We start from the raw sequence: 22,505 nt of genomic DNA on the forward strand, positions 1-22,505 counted from the left end.
TCTTTTCCAGGGCAGGACAGTTTTCAAGGTGAACTTATGTATCATTAAAAAAAGAGTTCTTATCTTTGTCAACGCATTGTTTATGTATATCTGTGAATATATCTTGTCAGAGAATCCCTCACTCCCTTCCCGGCTGGGTGGCCCAATAGTACCTGGAGCCCTATGCTTTACTAGTTTTGCTACTAACACTTAAGGGTTCATCGGGATCGGTTCTTAACAGGCCTGGTGAACACAATCTAACCTGTGGCCCTCTCTGCCGGGACGGGATATTTTCTGCCACTATATACCTCTGGCAGCTCCTGATATTGCAGATTTCATCACCCTGCCTAGAATAAGCTGTGAAAGTTATGTTCCTTATTGTGCTGTTTGTTATTATTGTTCCTAATGTCAGAGATCATGTGCGCTAAGAAGTTAATGCTGCAGAGTTTTCAAAAGGTAGCCCATCTTGGCACACATGGTCTCCCCTTGGTTCTGATGAATGAATAATCCTTGGTTTTTCTTGCCACCTTATAGTTCTACTGTTAACTGTATCCAATTTTGCATATATAATGTAAATGTTGAGCTAAGTTCTTTTAGGTCCTATCAATACATATTTACCGCATTTTCAATACGCCAGCCACCGGCATATTCCCCTTAAATAAGCCTTTACAGAGGCTAATTGGTCTGACTAAGACCTAGTATTGCTGCTGAATTTGTTATATAGGTTTATCCAGCCATCTTATACTATACTGTATTGTCTTTTCAATAACTAAGCGTTATAGAGTACTAGCGTACTATAATCCCGTGTGCCTTCCTCCCACTCCCTCCCTTGTCTCTTGCTCTTTTCCCCTTTTTAATTTTACCCTTCTTCCCCCTCCCCCCCTTTTTTTTCTCTCTCTCTCTCTTCCTCTCTCTTCAGATAAGAAAGGGGTTAAAACAGACGAAACATGGACACTAGACGTCAAAGGACAGAGGTCCATCCTATGAGATTTCTAACAATTAATGTAAAGGGTTTGAACAGCCCGGGCAAACGCTCAATAGTCACCAGGGAATTACATAAGATGAGAGGTGACGTGGTCTTTATACAAGAATCTCACTTTGCCAGACAGAAGGAACCAAAATGGCATAATCATAGATACCCAATTGCCCTTTTTTCTTCTGGCCCACGTAAACAGAATGGGGTGGGTATATTGATACGTCATAATATACCGTTTCAGGTGCAAGAGGTTGTAAGGGATAAGGAAGGCCGGTATCTAATTTTGATAGGCCTATTACATGGTGTTCAGATAACGCTGGTCAATGTATATGCCCCAAATGTTGCACAACACATTTTCTTTAGATCTCTTTCGGGTAGATTGCTTGAGCATGCAAGGGGGGGTAACTATCCTGGGAGGTGATTTCAATGCACCTCTTATTCCTAAACAAGATACTTCTAATGGTCTCTCCAGTGTACCACACCTTGTCATTAAGCACATAAACATGACACTCAGAAAACACCTATTGCATGACATCTGGCGCACTCTCCATCCATCAGAGACAGAGTTTACATTTTATTCCAGTCCACACAGGAAATACTCACGTATTGATTATTTTTTTACAGATTCACAGGGGATTGAATATGTACAGAGTAGCACAATAGCCCCAATTACATGGTCGGACCACGCCCCGGTCTCATTCGAGATGATGTGGCCTGACACACCGGCCGTTTCGTCCACGTGGAGGCTGGATGACGCTTTATTACACAACCCAGACGTAGTAAATGACATATTGACCCAGATGACAGAATATTTTGAACTGAATATGACTGACGACTTACCCCTGACTACAATTTGGGAGGCCCATAAAAGTGTGATTAGGGGACACCTCATTAAACATCATGCCCGACTGCGGAAGCAGAGAGGGGAAAAATATAATCACCTTTTGTCGGATATTAAGATACTTAAAGAATCACACAAAAAGAACCCCTTGCACAGGGGAAAGGAGGCTGAACTATTGCAGGCGAGGTTAGCCTTTAAACAACTCTTACAGGAGAAAAATTATAAAATAGCAACCTGGCTCAATCAAAAGTACTATGAAGGAGGGGATAAGGCCGGGAAATTATTGGCCAGGACACTTAGGAGATCTCAACTTAAAGCATATGTTTACACCATGAAGGACCAAAAGAATGTGGTTCATAGAGATAGTGTCGGCATAGCAGAGATCTTTCGATCTTATTACAGGGGCCTTTACAATTTACATCCTACCTCAGACTCAGGATTGGGTGCTCATTCGTTACAAAACCTCTCGGTCCTTGAGTATCTTAGAGATACTAAAATGCAGGCTCTGGATACAGAGGCAGCGGATTTTCTTGATACTCCTCTGACTTCAGAGGAAATTAAAGATGCTGTGAAGAACCTGCCAAGCGGGAAGTGCCCTGGCCCGGATGGGCTGAGCGCGAAATACTATAAGACCTTTCTTCCAGTCCTGCTGCCACACCTGCAGGCTATGTTTAACTCCTTAGCCGATACAGGAGTTTTGCCGCCTTCGATGTTGACAGCATTCATCACGGTTCTCCCAAAGCCTGGTAAGCCACCTGATAGACCACAAAGTTACAGACCGATCTCGTTGCTAAATACGGATGTTAAGGTATTGGCAAAGGTCTTAGCAAATAGAGTCAATAGGTTTCTACCCGGTCTGATCGCTCTAGATCAAGTTGGATTTGTCCCTGGCAGAGAAGCCAGGGACAATACCCTTAAAGCAGTCCAGCTGATAACACATTCCAATGTGGGGGGACTGCCGTTCGCCCTGTTGTCTACGGACGCTGAAAAAGCTTTCGACAGGGTGAACTGGCAGTTCCTTAGACGTACCATGGAGGCGATGGGATTTGGAGAACGATTTGTTAGGACGGTTTTTAGCCTTTACTCCGCGCCTAATGCAAAGGTCAGGGTTAACGGTCTCTTTTCGGAGTCATTTGTTATTTCGAATGGGACCAGGCAGGGGTGTCCCCTGACTCCCTTGCTATTCGCCATCACGGTGGAGGCTTTGGCGTGCAATATTCGGGATATCCGCCAAATAGCGGGATACCCAATAGGAGGGCGAGAATATAAAATCAGTATGTATGCAGATGATCTGCTCTTTACCCTAAAGGATCTTGAAATGTCTGTCCCCGCTCTGCTTCAGGAGTTTGATAGATACGGGGAAGTCTCTGACTTTTTAATGAATGCTACTAAATCAGAGGTATTGGGAGTTAACCTGGACCATTCTACTAGACATTGGCTATGTGAACACAGTCCATTCCAGGTTAAGGATAAACAGCTAAGGTACCTGGGAATTTACCTGACAGTCTCCATTACTGACTTAGCAGAAACCAACTATGTTGTGCTTAGACGCAAAATTGCTGCTGACCTATCGGCTTGGAGACAGAAAAATGTTTCCTGGTTGGGAAGAATCGGAGTCGTAAAAATGAATGTGCTGCCCCGGCTTCTTTATTTGTTTCAGACATTGCCTGTTCCGCTCCCCTCTGCTTTTCTCATACAGTTCCAAAGTTTAATCGAGGAATATGTGTGGCAGGGCACTAGACCCAGAATTAACAGAGGGACGATGTATCAAATGAGAGGAGACGGTGGCTTGGGTCTCCCTGACCTAAATCAATATAGAAAGGCGGTAATCATACAGAGAGCGGTTGAATGGTGTCAAGGGAACCTACAGAAAGACTGGATATCCCTGGACAGAGATATTCTACAAGTCAGCGATTTGAAGTCGCTACTGTGGGTATGAAGCAAATACAGGCCCACCCGGGTGATGCAGTTCCCGCTTCTAGAGGAACTATTTGATGTCTGGGACACCATGCTGCGTGTTGATTCCCACTCGACTGCTCTTTACTCACCCCTGACACCAGTATACAGGAACCCTGACCTGCCTTTGCAGACCAGGCTGCCTCCAGAGCAGAGTCAACTCTTTCAGAATCACGTGACTAGTCTCACCTTATAGGGGAGACTGAAGACGAGGGAAGAGATTCTGTTGGAGTATCCGGACCTTCCTCTATCATGGTTTACTTATCTGCAAATAGGGCACTACATTAATTCCCACAAAAATAAACGACACTTGCTGAGGGATGTTACCCCTTTTGAGTCCCTGTGTATGCAGCACACACCATCTAGACACTTGGTGTCTATCATTTACACCTTACTTTTACGTCCTCCAGACAGCCCTCTTCCAAACTACACCAGAGCATGGCACAAGGAATTGGACAGTGAGCTCTCTGGAGGAGTGGCAACGGATTTTTCGATCAGTTAAGACATTATCTGTCTCGGCCCGAATGCAAGAGTCACATTACAAGTTCCTGAGCCGTTGGTACTTGACCCTGTCCAGACTCAGAGCAATCTACCCTAGGGCTTCTGAAAAGTGTTGGAGGGGATGTGGGGGTACAGGCACAATGCTACATATTTGGTGGGACTGCCCTCTTTTGGAGAGTTTTTGGTCTTCTGTCTGGCACGAGATTCGGAAGAAGTTGGATTTTGAGGTCCCCAAAACACCCGAATCTTTGCTGCTCCATTTCCCCAACAAAATGGAAAATAAGCTAAAAAGGACCCTCTTAATGTTGATGATAGTGGAGGCAAAGAACCTAATCCCCCGGCATTGGAAATCGCCCCAGATGCCCACGTTGGGGGAATGGGAACAGAACGTGCAAAACATTCTTCTCCTTGAGAAATATCATTACGTTAAAACTGCGAAGCTTGAGGTATATGCAGAACTGGTGCAGATGTGGGAGGGTCCTGAGGCCGGGGAACAGCAGTAATCTTGGAACCCTTGCACTCCAGGTGTTTGGAGTGGAGGGAGGAGATAGAGAATAAATATTTTTTTTTTTTTTTTTTTTTTCTTCCCTGATCCCCCTCTCCTTTTTCCTCTGTTTTCCCTTCCCCCTCTCACTCATTGTGTGTTCGGCCCCCCGTCTGTGTAAAAAATCAGGGGATGGCTGGTATCGAATCATTATTGGATGGCAGTAAACTAAAATTTGTTAAATACCATTGTACACCTTTTTTTTCGATTCAGTATGTTCATTTGTATATTTGATAAATAAGCACTATGACCTCGTTAGATGGACATGGTATATGTGATTAGAAAATTATTAGAAAATGTAAGTAGAGAGCTGAACCCTTTCTTTTTATCTCTGGCATACAATGGATTGTTACTCGACACTCAACTGCTCTTAATTTGTACACTGGGACACCATGTGTAGAGGGTCCCTCAATCTGCTCATTTCTGTTAACTTGTGAGTTGGTTATTATCTGTACCATATTCCGTTTGTCTTACGATCCTTTTGTACAATGCTTGAATATATTTTCAATAAAGCTCTCTTTAAATATATATAAAAAAAACAAAAAAAAAACACCTTATCAGAATGAAATATAAGATAAGGCGAGTCACAGTGTAACGCTGAAAGCTCAGAAACTCTACGAGCAGAAGAAATAGCAACCAAAAATTTCCAAGATAACAATTTAATATCTATGGAATGCATGGGTTCAAACGGAACCCCTTGAAGAACACTAAGGACAAAATTCAAACTCCAGGGTGGAGCAATTGGTCTAAAGACAGGCTTAATTCTGGATAGAGCCTGACAAAAAGACTGAACATCTGGAACATCAGCCAAACGTTTGTGTAGCAAAATTGACAAAGCAGAAATCTGTCCCTTTTAGGAACTCGCTGATAACCCTTTCTCCAATCCTTCTTGGAGAAAGGACAGAATCCTGGGAATCCTAACTTTATTCCATGAGTAGCCCTTGGATTCACACCAAAAAAAGGAAATTTATGCTTACCTGATAAATTGATTTCTTCTAAGATACGACGAGTCCACGGATTCATCCTTTACTTGTGGGATATTATCCTCCTGCTAACAGGAAGTGGCAAAGAGCACCACAGCAGAGCTGTCTATATAGCTCCTCCCTTGACTCCACCCCCCAGTCATTCGACCGAAGGTATAGGAAGAAAAAGGAGAAACTAAAAGGTGCAGAGGTGACTGAAGTTTTAAACAAAAATATAATCTGTCTTAAATTGACAGGGCAGGCCATGGACTCGTCGTATCTTAGATTAAATCAATTTATCAGGTAAGCATTAATTTCCTTTTCTTCTATAAGATACGAAGAGTCCACAGATTCATCCTTTACTTGTGGGATACAATACCAAAGCTACAGGACACGGATGAACGGGAGGGACAAGACAGGAACCTAAACGGAAGGCACCACTGCTTGAAGAACCTTTCTCCCAAAAATAGCCTCAGAAGAAGCAAAAGTATCAAATTTGTAAAATTTGGAAAAGGTATGAAGGGAAGACCAAGTCGCAGCCTTACAAATCTGTTCAACAGAAGCATCGTTTTTAAAAGCCCATGTGGAAGCCACCGCTCTAGTAGAATGAGCTGTAATCCTTTTAGGAGGCTGCTGTCCAGCAGTCTCGTATGCCAAACGGATGATGCTTTTCAGCCAAAAAGAAAGAGAGAGAAGATGTTTGACGGAAATCCTTGGTCGCTTGCAAGTAAAACTTCAACGCACGAACCACGTCCAAGTTATGTAACAGACGCTCCTTCTTAGAAGAAGGGTTAGGACACAGAGAAGGAACAACAATTTCCTGATTAATATTCTTGTTTGAAACAACCTTAGGAATAAATCCAGGTTTAGTACGCAAAACCACCTTATCAGAATGGAATATAAGATAAGGCGAGTCGCATTGTAACGCAGATAGCTCAGAAACTCTTAGAGCAGAAGAGATAGCAACTAAAAACAGAACTTTCCAAGATAGAAGTTTAATATCTATGGAATGCATGGGTTCAAACGGAACCCCTTGAAGAACATTAAGAACTAAATTCAAACTCCATGGCGGAGTAACAGGTTTAAACACAGGCTTAATTCTAACCAAAGCCTGACAAAACGACTGAACGTCTGGGAAATCTGCCAGACGCTTGTGTAATAAGATTGACAAATCAGAATCCTTTAAGGAACTAGCTGATAACCCCTTCTCCAATCCTTCTTGGAGAAAGGACAAAATCCTAGGAATCCTGATCTTGCTCCATGAGTAGCCTTTGGATTCGCACCAATAAAGATATTTACACCATATCTTATGGTAAATTTTCCTAGTGACAGGCTTTTGAGCCTGAATTAAGGTATCAATGACCGACTCAGAGAATCCCCGCTTAGATAAAATCAAGCGTTCAATCTCTAGGCAGTCAGCTGCAGAGAAACTAAATTTGGATGTTGGAACGGACCCTGAATGAGAAGGTCCCGTCTCAGTGGCAGTTTCCACGGTGGCAGAGATGACATTTCCACCAGGTCTGCATACCAAGTCCTGCGTGGCCACGCAGGCGCTATCAAGATTACCGAAGCCCTCTCCTGTTTGATTCTGGCAATCAGACGAGGTAGGAGAGGAAAAGGAGGAAACACATAAGCCAGGTTGAACGACCACGGTACTGCTAGAGCATCTATCAGTACTGCTTGAGGATCCCTTGATCTTGCCCCCGTAACAAGGAAGTTTGGCATTCTGACGAGATGCCATCAGATCCAATTCCGGTGTGCCCCATTGATAAATCAATTGTGCAAACAGCTCCGGATGGAGCTCCCACTCCCCCGGATGAAAGTCTGATGACTTAGAAAATCCGCTTCCCAGTTCTCCACTCCTGGGATATATATTGCTGATAGATGGCAAGAGTGAGTCTCTGCCCATCTAATAATTTTGGAAACCTCTATTATCGCTAGAGGACTCTTTGTTCCCCCTTGATGATTGATATATGCTACAGTCGTGATATTGTCCGACTGGAATCTTATGAATTTGGCCGAAGCCAGCTGAGGCCACGCTTGAAGCGCGTTGATTATCACTCTTAGTTCCAGAATATTTATTGATAGTAGGGACTCCTCCTGAGTCCACACACCCTGAGCCTTCAGGGAATTCCAGACTGCACCCCAGCCCGAGAGACTGGCGTCCGTCGTCACTATGACCCATGCTGGCCTGCGAAAGCACATTCCCTGGGACAGATGATCCTGTGACGACAACCACCAATGAAGAGAGAGTCTCTGGTCTCTAGATCCAGATTTATCCGCGGAGATAAATCCGCAAAATCCCCATTCCACTGTCTGAGCATGCACAGCTGCAGTGGTCTGAGATGTAAGCGAGCAAACGGAAATATGTCCATTGCCGCTACCATTAGTCCAATTACCTCCATACACTGAGCCACTGATGGCCGAGGAATGGAATGAAGTGCTCGGCAAGTGGTTAGGATCTTTGATTTTCTGACCTCCGTCAGAAAAATGTTCATGTCTTCCGAGTCTATCAGAGTTCCTAGGAATGGAACTCTTGTCAGAGGAACAAGTGAACTATTTTTTATGTTCACCTTTCACCCGTGAGTTCTTAGAAAAGCCAACACAATGTCCGTGTGAGATTTGGCTAGAAGGTAAGTTGACGTCTGAATCAAAATATCGTCCAGATAGGGCGCCACTGTTATGCCCCGCGGCCCTAGAACCGCCAGAAGGGACCCTAGCACCATTGTGAAAATTCTGGGAGCTGTGGCCAACCCGAAAGGAAGGGCCACAAACTGGTAATGTTTGTCCAGGAAGGCGAACCTGAGGAACTGATGATCTTTTTGGATAGGAATGTGAAGATACGCATCCTTCAAATCCATGGTAGTCATATATTGACCCTCCTGGATCATTGGTAAAATTGTTTGTATGGTCTCCATCTTGAATGATGGGACTCTGATGGGACTCTGTTTAGAGTTTTGAGATCTAAAATCGGTCTGAACGTTCCCTATTTTTTGGGAACCACGAACAGATTGGAGTAAAACCCCTGCCCTTGTTCTAAATTTTGGAACTGGGCAGATTACACCCATGGTATATAGGTCTTTTACACAGTGTAAGAACGCATCTGGTTTCCAGACAAAAGTGAAAGATGAAATCTCCCCCTTGGGAGAGAATCCTTGAATTCTAGACGATACCCCCTGGGTCACAATTTCTAATGCCCAGGAATCCTGAACGTCTCTTGCCCAGGCCTGAGCGAAGAGAGAAAGTCTGCCCCCTACTAGATCTGGTCCCGGATCGGGGGCTGCCCCTTCATGCTGTTTTGGTAGCAGCAGCGGGCTTCCTGGCCTGTTTATCTTTATTCCAGGTCTGGTTAGGTCTCCAGACTGACTTGGATTGAGCAAAGTTCCCCTCCTGCTTGGAGGCGGATGAGAAAGTAGAGGGACCACCTTTAAAGTTTCGAAAAGAACGAAAATTATTCTGTTTGGTCCTCATTTTAACCGTCTTGTCCTGAGGAAGGGCATGACCCTTACCTCCAGTAATGTCAGAAATTATCTCCTTTAGTTCAGTTCCGAATAGGGTCTTACCTTTAAAGGGAATAGCTAAAAGCTTGGATTTAGATGACATCTGCAGACCATGACTTAAGCCATAACGCTCTACACGCTAAAATGGCAAAGCCTGCATTCTTAGCCGCTAACTTAGCCATTTGGAAAGCGGCATCTGTAATAAAAGAATTTGCTAGCTTGAGAGCCTTCATTCTGTCCAAAATATCATCTAATGGGGTCTCAACCTTAAGAGACTCCTCTAGAGCCTCAAACCAAAAAGCTGCTGCAGTAGTTACTGGAACAATGCACGCTATAGGTTGTAGAAGAAAACCCTGATGAATAAACAATTTCTTTAGAAGACCCTCTAATTTTTTATCCATAGGATCTTTGAAAGCCCAACTGTCCTCAATAGGTATAGTTGTACGCTTAGCCAGGGTAGAAATAGCTCCCTCCACCTTAGGGACCGTCTGCCAGGAATCCCGAATGGTGTCAGATATAGGAAAAATTTTCTTAAAAGTAGGAGGGGGAGAGAACGGAATGCCGTGTCTATCCCATTCCTTAGTAACAATGTCCGAAATTCTTCTAGGGACTGGAAAAATAGTGTAAGTAGGGACCTCTAGATATTTATCCATTTTACACAATTTCTCTGGTGGGATGGCAATAGGGTCACAATCATCCAGAGTCGCTAAAACCTCCCTGAGTAACAAGCGGTGTTCAAGCTTAAATTTAAAGGCCGTCACATCCGAGTCTGTTAGAGGGAACATCTTTCCTGAAGCAGAAAGCTCTCCCTCAGACAGCAATTCCCCCACCTCCAACTCAGAAAACTGTGAGGGTACATCGGAGATGGCCAATAAAGCATCAGAGGGCTCAGCATTTACTCTAATACCTGACCTGCTGCGCTTACCCTGTAAACCTGGCAGTTTAGATAATACCTCTGTAAGGGTAGTAGACATAACTGCAGCCATATCTTGCAGGGTGAAAGAATTAGACGCACTAGAAGTACTTGGCGTCGCTTGGGCGGGCGTTAAAGGTTGTGACACTTGGGGAGAAGTAGATGGCATAACCCGATTCTCTTCTGACTGAGAATCATCCTGAGACATACTTTTATCAGCTAAAATATGTTCTTTGCAATGTAAGGCCCTTTCAGTACACGAGGGACACATTTAAAGTGGAGGTTCCACAATGGCATGGAACATTGGCTTTCCTCAATGTCAGACATGTTAAAATAGGCTAGTAATGACCACAAACAGGCTTGAAAACACTTTATTTTGTGAAAAAAATAATCTGAAAAACACGGTACTGCGCCTTTAAGAGAAAAAAAGCACACCATTTTTCCAAAACTGCTTTAAAACGATAAAATTATCTCAAATTTATGATAAATGTATCCCAACTTGCCAGCTAAGATTGCACCACAAGAAAAGGAATAGTTAACCCTTAAGGACAAAAAAACGTTATACCAAAAAAACTTTATATGTAAGCACAAAAAATCCCTGCACCTCGCCACAGCCCTGCTATGGCGCCTACCTGCCCTCAGGGGTCTGCAAAAATCGATTAACCCTTCGATTAGGCCCAAACTTTCCTGAAAGGCCCACCGGAGCTGGAGATTGCTGCTTGCATGGGGAATACAACTGCGCAACTGAGGGCGCGAAAACAGGCCCCGCCCATCTACCTCAATGTCTCATAGCCTTAAACAATAACCGCACCAGAGCGGTCTAAAAAGCCTAGCCATGTGGGTTCATATACCCAAGTGAACATGAAGCCATGTGTACCCTCCATTCCAAAATAAATGAAAAAGTTTGCCACAAAAAATGTTATTTTAACTCCCCTCATAGAATCGTTTACCCACAAACATCCATTATCAGTGTTAACCATTTTTTACAGCCCAACATACAGGTCCAGTAATATCCCTCTCTATACATTAGGATTACTGCTTACCCCTTCCCTCATGGGGATACTGTCAAAAAAATGACTGAACATACCTCAATGCTTGTAGCATGAAAAACGTTCCTCACACTGAAGTTTCTTAAGTACTCCTCAGCCATTCTGTGGGAACTACACTGGATCTTAGTAACAACTGCTAAGATCATCAGTCTCCAGGCAGAAATCATCATCCATCTGCTGCCTGAAAAAAAAGAGCACTCACCGGTACCATTTAAAATAAAAAAGTCTTGCTTGAAGAAAATAAAAACGAACATTTTATCACCTCTTTCACTTTACCCTTCCTATTACTTAGAGTAGGCAAAGAGAATGACTGGGGGGTGGAGTCAAGGGAGGAGCTATATAGACAGCTCTGCTGTGGCGCTCTTTGCCACTTCCTGTTAGGAGGATAATATCCCACAAGTAAAGGATGAATCAGTGGACTCGTCGTATCTTATAGAAGAAAAGATATTTACGCCATATCTTATGATAGATCTTTCTAGTAACAGGCTTACGTGCCTGAATCAAAGTATCGATGACCGAATCGGAGAATCCCTGCTTAGATAAAATCAAGCGTTCAATCTCCAAGCAGTCAGCTGCAGAGAATTTAGATTTGGATGTTGGAAAGGACCTTGAATGAGAAGGCCCTGTCTCAATGGAAGTTTCCACGGTGGCAGAGAGGACATGTCCACTAGATCCGCGTACGAGGTCCTGCGTGGCCACGCAGGTGCAATCAGAATTACTGAAGCTCTCTCCTATTTGATCCGAGCAATCAAGCAGGGAAGGAGAGGAAACGGTGGAAACACATAAGCTAGGCTGAACGACCAAGGCACTGCCAAGGCATTTATCAGTTCGGCCTGAGGATCCCTCGACCTGGATCCGTATCTTGGAATCAGATCCAATTCCAGTCTGCCCCATCGGAGAACCAGTGAGGCAAATAGCTCCGGATGGAGTTCCCACTCCCCCGGATGAAAAGCCTGCCGGCTTAAGAAATCCGCTTCCCAGTTGTCTACTCCTGGGATGTAGATTGCTGACAGATAACAAGAGTGGGCCTCTGCCCATCGAATTTTCTTGGATACTTCGGTCATTGCTAAGGAACTCCTCGTTCCCCCCTGATGATTGATATAAGCCACAGTCGTGATGTTGTCCGACTGGAATCTGATGAATTCGGCCGAAGCAAACTGAGGCCATGCCTGAAGCGCATTGAATATTACTCTCAATTCCAGAATATTGATTGGAAGTAGAGACTCTACCTGAGTCCATACACCCTGAGCCTTCAGGGAATTCCAGACTGCACCCTAGCCCAGAAGGCTGGCGTCCGTTGTCACTATCACCCACGAGGGTCTTTGGAAACACTGCCTCTGGGACAGATGATCCGGCGACAACCCCCAAAGAAGAGAGTCTTTGGTCTCTTGATCCAGATTTATCAGAGGAGATAAATTTGCATAGTCCCCATTCCACTGTCCGAGCATGCACAGCTGCAGTGGTCTGAGATGAAAACGAGCAAACGGAATGATGTCCATTGCCGCTACCATTAATCCAATTACCTCCATACACTGAGCCACTGATGGCCGAGGATTGGACTGAAGGGCTCGGCAAGTATTTCGAATTTTTGACTTTCTGACCTCCGTCAAAAATATTTTCGTCTACAGAATCTATCAGAGTTCCCAAGAAGGGAACCCTTGTCCGTGAAACTAGTGAACTCTTTTCTAGGTTCACCTTCTATCCGCGAGTTCTCAGAAATAACAACACTGTGTCTGTATGAGATTTCGTCAGATAAGTTGACGCCTGAATCAAAATATCGTCCAGATAAGGCGCCACTGCTATGCCCCGCGGCCTGAGAACCGCCAGAAGGGACCCTAGAACCTTCGTGAAGATCCTGGGTGCTGTGGCCAACCCGAAGGGAAGAGCCACGAACTGAAAATGTTTGTCCAGGAAGGCAAACCTTAGGAATGCATCCTTCAAGTCCACAGCAGTCATATATTGACCCTCCTGGATCAATGGTAAAATTGTGTGGATGGTCTCCATCTTGAAGGATGGAACTCTGAGAAACTTGTTTAGGTCTAAAATAGGTCTGAACGTTCCCTCTTTTTTGGGAACTACGAAAAGATTTGAGTAAAATCTCTGTCCCTGTTCTGATCTTGGAACGGGACGAATTACTCCCATAGTAGAGAGGTTTTTTTACACAATGTAAGAACGACTCTTTATCTGGTTTACAGACAATTGAGAAAGAAGAAATCTCCCTCTTGGGAGAAAATTTTTGAATTCCAGTTGATACCCGTGGGTCACGATTTCCAGTGCCCAGGTGTTCTGAACACCTCTTACCCAAGCCTGGGTAAAGAATGTCTGCCCCCTACTAGATCCGGACCCGGATCGGGGGCCGTCCCTTCATGCTGTCTTTGTAGCAGCAACGGTCTTCTTGGGTTGCTTACCTTTGTTCCAAGCCTGGTTGGGTCTCCAGACGGACTTGGCCAGAGGAAAATTCCCTTCCTGTTTGCGGAGGAAGAGGAAGCAGAGGGTACTCCTTTAAAATTTCGAAAGGAACGAAAATTATTTTGTTTACCCCTCATCTTAACAGACTTATCCTGAGGCAGAGCGTGACCTTTACCTCCAGTCATGTCAGAAATTATTTCCTTCAACTCAGGCCCGATTAGGGTCTTCCCCTTGAAAGGAATAGCTAAGAGCTTTGATTTAGATGACACATCAGCAGACAACGATTTTAACCATAACGCTCTACGCGCCAAAATTGCAAATCCTGCATTTTTCGCCGCCAACTTAGCAATTTGAAAGGCGGCATCTGTAATAAAAGAATTAGCTAGCTTGAGAGCCCTAATTCTATCTAAAATGTCCTCTAAAGGGGTCTCAACCTTCAGAGACTCTTCTAGAGCATCAAACCAAAAAAGCTGCTGCAGTAGTAACTGGAACAATGCAAGCTGTTGGTTGTAAAAGGAAACCCTGATAATTAAATAATTTCTTTAGAAGACCCTCTAACTTCTTATCCATAGGGTCTTTGAAAGCACAACTGTCCACAATAGGTATAGTTGTACGCTTAGCCAGGGTAGATATAGCTCCCTCCACCTTAGGGAAAGACTGTCAAGAGTCCCGAATGGTGTCTGATATGGGATACATTTTCTTGAAATTAGGAGGAGAGAACGGTATACCCGGTCTGTCCCATTCCTTCTTTATAATTTCCGAAATTCTTTTAGGAACCGGAAAAACATCAGTGTAAGTAGGTACCTCTAGATATTTGTCCATTTTACAAAATTTCTCTGGTGGTATTACAATAGGGTCACAATCATCCAGAGTCGCTAAAACCTCCCGAAGTAACAGGCGGAGGTGTTCAAGCTTAAATTTAAAGGACATGACGTCCGGATCTGTCTGAGGTAACATACTTCCTGGGTCTGAAAGTTCTCCCTCAGACAACAATTCCCTGACCCCCAACTCAGAGCCCTGTGAGGGTACATCGGAAATAGCCAACAAAGCATCAGAGGACTCAGTATTCAAATTAATTCCTGTCCTACTACGTTTACCCTGTAACACTGGTAACTTAGATAATACCTCTTTAAGGGTAGTTGAAATAACTGCAGCCATATCCTGCAGAGTAAAAGAATTAGACGCACTTGAGGTACTTTGCGTTAAAGGTTGTGACACTTGTGGAGAATTAGATGGCATATCCTGATTCTCTTCAGACTGAGAATCATCCTTAGGCACACTTTCTTTACCTAAAATATGCTTTTTACATTGTAAGGCCCTTTCAGTACAAGAGGTACACAAAGTAAGAGGGGGATCCACAATGGCTTCTAAACACATAGAACAATTAGTTTCCTCAATGTCAGACATGTTGAACAGACTAGTAATAGCCACAATAGTCGTAAATCACCTCATTTATTGATTCACACAACTTTTAGAAAAATGTGTACTGCGCCTATAAGAAATAAAAAGCGCAACAATTTTTTCTCAAACTGCCTAAAACGTTTAAAAACGCTACACAGTTAAATATAGTAATTCAACTGGCCCGAAAATTATTGCACCCTATAAGTAAAAGGTGAATTTAACCTCTAAGACAATTTAATAAAAAAATATATCTTAGAAAAAATGACCCCCTGCACCTCGCCACAGCTCTGCTGTGGGGCCTACCTGCCCCCAGGGTACTGCAAAATGACTCGACAACGATCAGGTGAACAGAAAACAACTTTAGGCCCCACCGGAGCTAATGCCTGCTGCCTTCTCAGTCAGAGTAAACTGCGCGTCTGAGCGCGCGAAATAGGCCCCCGTCCATCATGGACATCGTCTTAACAGTCTGTTTAACAGCATGGGAAGTGGTTTGAAAAATAAAGCCATGTGGTCCCCTAAAATCTCTTAGCAAGAAACTGCAGCCCTACTGACTTTATTAAAATATAATGTCAAGCTGCCTCTCCAGTGTCCAGCCCCAATACAGTGTCAAAGCAATATGTATAAAACAAAGGATTTCTCAGTAACACCCTCAGTGATACAGGTCTACTGATTACCCCTTCCCTTGCAGGGAAAAATGTCAGCCAGTTCTGATATACCAAGTCTCCTCAGAAATAAAAGACTGAACATACCTCAATGCTGTTTGTAGCATGACACTGTTCTCCACACTGAAGATTTCTCTTGCACTACCTTCAGAAGCTCTGTGGGAACCAAAATGGATCTTAGTTACAGCTGCTAAGATCATCAACCTCAGGGCAGAAATCTTCTTCATTCCATATCTCCCTGAGGAAAATAGTACTCACCGGTACCATTTAAAATAAAAAACTTCTTGATTGAAGAATCTAAAACTAACACCTCACTTTACCTCTTCCTATTACTAACACAGGCAATGAGAATGACTGGGGGTGGAGGGAAGGGAGGAGCTATATATGTATATCTGCTGTGGTGCTCTTAGCCACTTCCTGTTAGCAGGAGGTTAATATCCCACAAGTAAGGATGAAATCCGTGGACTCGTATCTTGTAGAAGAAAGGCAGAATAGTCCTTATAGTCACCATATTGAAAGTTGGTACTCTTACATAACGATTCAAAATTTTCAGATCCAGAACGGGTCTGAATGAATTTTCCTTCTTTGGGACAATGAATAGATTTGAATAAAACCCCAGACCTTGTTCCTGAAAAGGAACCGGCATGATTACCCTTGAAGACTCCAGGTCTGAAACACACTTCAGGAAAGCCTGAGCTTTTACTGGATTTGCTGGGATACGTGAGAAAAAAATCTTCTCACAGAAGGTCTTACTCTGAATCCTATTCGATACCCTTGAGAGACAATGCTCTGAATCCATTGATTTTGGACAGAATTTATCCAAATATCCTTGAAAAACCTTAATCTGACCCCTACCAGCTGAAGCCTTAGATTTACCCTTAGGTTTTTTATCCTGAGGCAGAAAAATCTCCTTTCCTCCAGTAACAGTTGAAATAATAGAATCCAACTGAGAACCAAATGAATTATTACCTTGGAAAGAAAGAGATAATAATGTAGATTAGATGTCATAGTGCCCTGGGGAGCTGCATGTGCAATTGGAGATGAATGTAGGGAATGCCCCTCGCGGGACGGAGAACTCTCAGAGGTGGACGTCTCTGTTGTACTAAATATTTTTAGATATTGCAATTTTATCAAAGCATGTGGAACAGAGTTGAGCAGGAAGATCAACCGGAATCTCCTTACAATAGACACAGTTATTAGGTTTTGTTAAAGAGGTAGAAACCTCTAACATATCAAAGTCCTCCATACCTTGCACCTTTATTACGGACTAGATAGAAATTAAATGGCACCTTTATACCCCAATGGCACTCACCACCTCCTATGACCCGGACCACAGAGAAACTGCTTCGTCTCCTAAAACCACCGGTCAAGAAAGAGGAAGTTCAAGAGGCCACACTCGGTCACATGGAGTGCCATGCAGGACCGCCCCAGCACTAGAGAGAAAATGTGCCAAAAAAGGCCTGCAGCGATCTCTCGCTAAAGAAAACTGTTCACACCGACAGAGGCTCATCTCACACATGTCACAGCATTAAACACAATAAAGAATATTATGCATAAATCTCCCCCCCCCCCCGTTCAATAACCCCCTTCCAAGGATATTAACACTTCATTCTATACAGATAAAAGGAGACACTGTGACCCTGTCTTCTTGTGTTATCATATGTGAATAAATAAAACTATCTTCCCAGAATCTATGCCGTGGAACAGGAACACGGCCTTTCAAGTGTGACAGGTTAGTAGCATCGCTCCTGACATGGACTTGAGAGCAGAAAGCAGGCAGTGAAACTCGTCAACGCTGATTGCTTATGGAGCTGTTAATCTGAGTCGGGATGGTTTTGCAGAAAGACTCTCCCTGCATCCCGGACTGAGAGGCTGACAGGACTACTTAAAACTTCAGTCCCATTACGAAGAGTACTACCCTCCTCAAGAGACTACTCCGAATCTTCCTACACTTCTCTGCCAACCTTCTGTGACGAAAGGCAAAGAATGACTGGTGGATGAGGGGAGTGGGGGAGGTATTTAAACCTTTGGCTGGGGTGTCTTTGCCTCCTCCTGGTGGCCAGGTTCTTATTTCCCACAAGTAATGAATGAAGCCGTGGATTCTCCTCCCATTAAGATGGAAAGAACCTGTACGTTCCGTATCAGCCTATGAGCCCAAACGTTCTTATACATAAGCAGTCAAAATCACATAACAAATATGATTAAAAAAACACTGTTCAATAATCCCCCTCAGGAGATATTAACCCTTGATTCCATAAAGATAAAGGAGTCCCACGGAGACCCTGTCTTCTATCATTAACGTGAGTAAAAAATGAAACGATCTTACCGGAATCTATGCCGTGGAACAGCGACACGGTCCTTCAAGTTTGACAGATTATAGCAGCATCTCTGACATGGACTTGAGTGAAGAAAGCAGGCAGCGAAACTCGTCAACGCGGATTGCTTAAGGAGATGTTAATATGAGTCTGGATGGCTTCGCAGAAAGACTCTCCCTGCATCTCCAGACTCAAACTTTCATCAATGCTCTCACTGAGAGGCTGACAAGACTACTTAAAACTCCAGTCCCATCTCAAAGGGCAGATACCCTTATTTCCCACAAGTAATGAATGCAGCTGTGGACTCTCCCTGTATTAAGAAGGAAATAAAGTTTAGAAAATAGTTCATTAAAAGTATTAACGAAACACAAATAAGGGAAGATCCTAATACCATCTATATAGATGGAATGCTAACTACAAATGGTAATAATAGCTCTGTAAAGTAAATATCTTAAATGAACATTGGTACATTTTACGTGAAGATCCATATTTAGGAAGTATTCTACCCATCAAGAGCAATATCATCTGTAAAAAGAGTAGAAATCTAAAAACTATTCTTGTACCATCAGACTTGACAAAAAATTTTTTTTTAAAAAATGGGCAGTAGCCAGAAGAAGGTTAGTAGAAACTCAGTCTAATAAATAGGATGGAAATAAATGGTTAAGACCACAACTTTTAAGATGGCATATTTGCGGTAGATGTCACTACTGCTCATATTGCCTAAAAAAGTCCCTAACATTTAAAGATAGAGACCTTATACCCCAAGGGGTTAAATGAAGGGTTAGATCTGGTATTTTTCATATAACTATTCCCAAACTGGGGAGCTGTTACAGATTATTGTAATTGTATATTTAAATTGTGCAAAATGTATTTCACATAAAATCTGTTATGTTAAAATAGGGGGGGGGGGGGGGAGATCACCATATGACTATTCTTTAAATATAGTTATTTTCTACACGTGATGGTCACCCGCAACTCCAAGCTGGCTGGAGTTGATAACCACCACACTATTTTTTTTACTTTTACAGTCAATAAAACCATACATTTTTAATATACACTATGAATTTATCACATTTTAACACTATAGTATATGGTTAATTTTGTCAATTGTTAATGAGTAGCACTATATATTTTTCAGTTACTGAGAATGTATTGTACATTGCAGCCTTTTTTGTTTAAGGTAAATTAATAGCATTTCACAATGCAGTTAGTTAAATCAGAATGTATTATACATTACAGCCTTTGTTCACGTTAATCAATTTATTATTTTTCAGTCAGTCACAGGTATAGTATATATAACCCTCTAATTAAATAGATTTTGTATTTTTACATTTTGTCATATGTTTCTGTATTAGTGTATCTATCATGTTGAAAAATATGTTCGTATAAAGTTACTCTCCTGGTGTAAGAATGTTTGGGATATTATTTAAATCCGATGGTTGTACCCTGTATATGTACAAAGTGTTGAATCTAGAGAAGCTGAAAAATGCATTGAAATATTTATTATATTGTTTGTTTAACAGAAGACTGTATAGCCTATTATTGTACCTTATAATATGTGGAAACAATGTATCAAATATCTCAAATATACATAAACAGAGCTATATTGTTTTATTCAAATTCTGTCCAATGGAATAAAAGGAGACACTAGGTGCTTTCCTGTTAGTACAAATAACAAAGGAAGTAATTGGATGATACAGGGGAGGAACCCTGAATTTGCATAGTCTGGATTACTGACCTGGCCAGGCAAGCAGTTTGTTTTGTCTCTCCACTTACAGGCTTTTTATATTTTTATCGTTATTGATATATGCTTTAAGCTGAGTGTTTGAACATATTGCTTTTATATTTTACTCAATAAGTATGTTCACAGTGTGTGACTTTTTTTTTTTGTTTTATAATAAATTGTGACATGTATATGTTTTGCGCTGTCTGTCTATTTATATTCCAATAGCAATTCCCCATTAAAAGATAGCAGCTTATATATATGTAACTCCCTTTGCAAAGGGGTTCATTTTGATTTTCTATTTTACTTTTAGCATGTATTATAAGGTGCTCAGAATTTGTAAATATAATATATAATAAAAGCGGGTGATATGAATTTCAGAAGGCTTAGTAAACACCAAAGCAGACTATACTAAAATAGATCTGTAATAACGTAACCTGGGTTTATATACAAAATGCTTGTATGTCTCTATGATTCCATGTTTCTTTAGATTTGTTGTAGCAATGGATGTTTTGGAAGAATGAAGACTGAAAATAAAATAATTGATGTGGAAATTGCATGGGTTGGTTGCTAGACTAAAAACAACATACTACTTAACAGTGAGTAATACTAAACTGCATTTTCTTGGGCCCACAGCACAACTGTGTTTAATCACTGGAAGGGTTAGTCTGAAAAAGGCCATGTGGCACAAGCAGGGAGAGTGGACAAGTTAAAAATTAAGGGGAAAAAATTCAAGAGCAAAAGCTCCCACTTGGGTTTTCACAGCAGACAAAAATAGTGATAGACAATATAAAGTAACAGAGTTCCATAATTTAACCATTCATCAGACAAAAGCTTTATGTAAGTTTATTGCATTGAATGAGTTAAGTATCCATCCATTGTTTTTGGACCTAAATCAAGTTGTCTGTTCAACAGATGTGGATATGGGTTCCAATTCCAAAACACTCACCCTATAATTTGTAACACAAAACGCACGCCATTTACAGGACCAAAACACTAACTACAGGGCAAAAACAAAAAACGTGATTGTTACTAGCATCTAAAGGGTGAAGTGCTACATTTACCCAATACCACAAACTTTATAATAAACAAAAAAACTGTACATTCTATGAATATTCTACTTGTAAAAATGACAATACTGACTCCTAGAGCATTCACTAAGTAATATGCAATCAATTTAGTAGATCCATCCGCAGCTTTTGTTAATGCCTGCCATATGAATATTTTAAAGGGGGGAGATGGGGAAGTATTTTTGCAATCGCTTGAGACATGTTGTAATAGACAATATTGGGGAGAGGAAAACTCGGCTTGGCAACAGAACAAGATATTCTCCTTTGTTAAGACAAACCATGGAGCACCAAAACGGTGGACATGCAAAAACAGCAACAGAACACAAAATAAAAAACAGAAGATTTAGCTTTCAACACCATATTAATCAATCACAGGAAGCTGTTTTTAACTCATTGCTGCTTTAAATGCTATTAAAATACATTTCCTAAGCCAAATATATATTTTCCCAGCACCAGTGTTGGTAAAAAGGGAATTCGACAAGTAAGCAAGGAAACGTCAGGTTTTGCTGCTGAGTAGGAAAATAAACTGCAATGAACAAAAAGAAATAACACTAATAACCAAGTCTGTTCATTGCATTCCTAGGATTTACATTGTAGAAAATAAATATGCACACAACAATACTAAGCTAATCCTGTGTTTAGTTCAGCCAAGAATCTATAATGGACATCCTATTATAATCACCAATAAGAATAGCACAGGCTCCCAGTACTTCTGTAGATTGAATGTTTGCGAACTTGCGAAACGGTCATTATACAGGGGTTGTAAAAAAAATTAATACATAAATATATAGCATTATCAGTTTAAAAAGCAAAAGTGCACTGTGCTCATTCTAAAAATAAATAAATCGCAAGAGCCTGAAGGGAATTATTTAATAACCAATCAATTGATCATTATAATATAAAACACTGCAAATAAAAACCCATATGTACATAGTATTTGTAATAAAAAAAAATTAGACTTTTAAAGAGAGAGAGACAAAAAAAAAAAAATCAAACTTTTAAAATCTAAATGATAAAATCCTTGGACTTTGTAAACTTTTTTTTACTGTTGGTAGATTTAATTTCAACAGTGCATAAAATATAAAACAACAGTAAATGAAATGTTATCTGTGATATTCAAAAGGGCATTACTACTTTGTATTCAATGATCAAACAGCTGATTTCCATTAGCTCTTAAATACAACTGTTAAACAATGTAATGCACCTTCTGAATACCGTTCTTGACAGTTTAACATGCAAACCATTAAAAATAGTTTTAAGATAAAACAAAGCACAGCAGACTATTGTGTTCTACTGAACTACTGGATAATGGGCATTTACATCACCTACATTATTACTGCTTTAAAATGTAAAAAAAAAAAAAAAAGATTTTTTTAAATCCCACGTCATTTTTATACAGAAATCTACGTGATAAAAAAGCAAGTAAAACCAACCTATTGTAAGTGCCTGCACTTGGGCTGTGGTCTCGCTCTCTCTCCCTCTCACGTTCCCTCTCTCTGTTACGCTCACGGTCTCGCTCCCTGTCCCGGTCTCTTTCGCGGTCTCGTTCTCTGTCACGGTCTCGCTCCTTCTCCCTTCTAGGATAGTAATCCCACTGTTTGGATGTGTCTACCATATTGGACCAAGGACCACCAGAGCCAGGCATATGAGGAAAAGACACTGTTGGAAAACAAAAAAGGAAAACTGATGAAAATGGAGTTTATT

The 22,505-nt window shown here is 41.7% G+C and overlaps 1 protein-coding gene across 4 annotated transcripts in view; it reads right to left on the minus strand.

The window, feature by feature from the left end:
- Positions 1-22,505, minus strand: part of FIP1L1 (factor interacting with PAPOLA and CPSF1) — a 259,017-nt gene that overhangs the window by 36,113 nt on the left and 200,399 nt on the right. For all 4 annotated transcript variants that reach the window (XM_053703970.1, XM_053703971.1, XM_053703969.1 and 1 more), the window contains exon 15: positions 22,235-22,460. In XM_053703970.1, the coding sequence (XP_053559945.1) occupies positions 22,235-22,460 (226 nt within the window). The remainder of the gene's footprint in view (positions 1-22,234; positions 22,461-22,505) is intronic.

This window comes from Bombina bombina, chromosome 2, assembly GCF_027579735.1.
Source record: "Bombina bombina isolate aBomBom1 chromosome 2, aBomBom1.pri, whole genome shotgun sequence".
NCBI classification, from domain to species: Eukaryota; Metazoa; Chordata; class Amphibia; order Anura; family Bombinatoridae; genus Bombina; species Bombina bombina.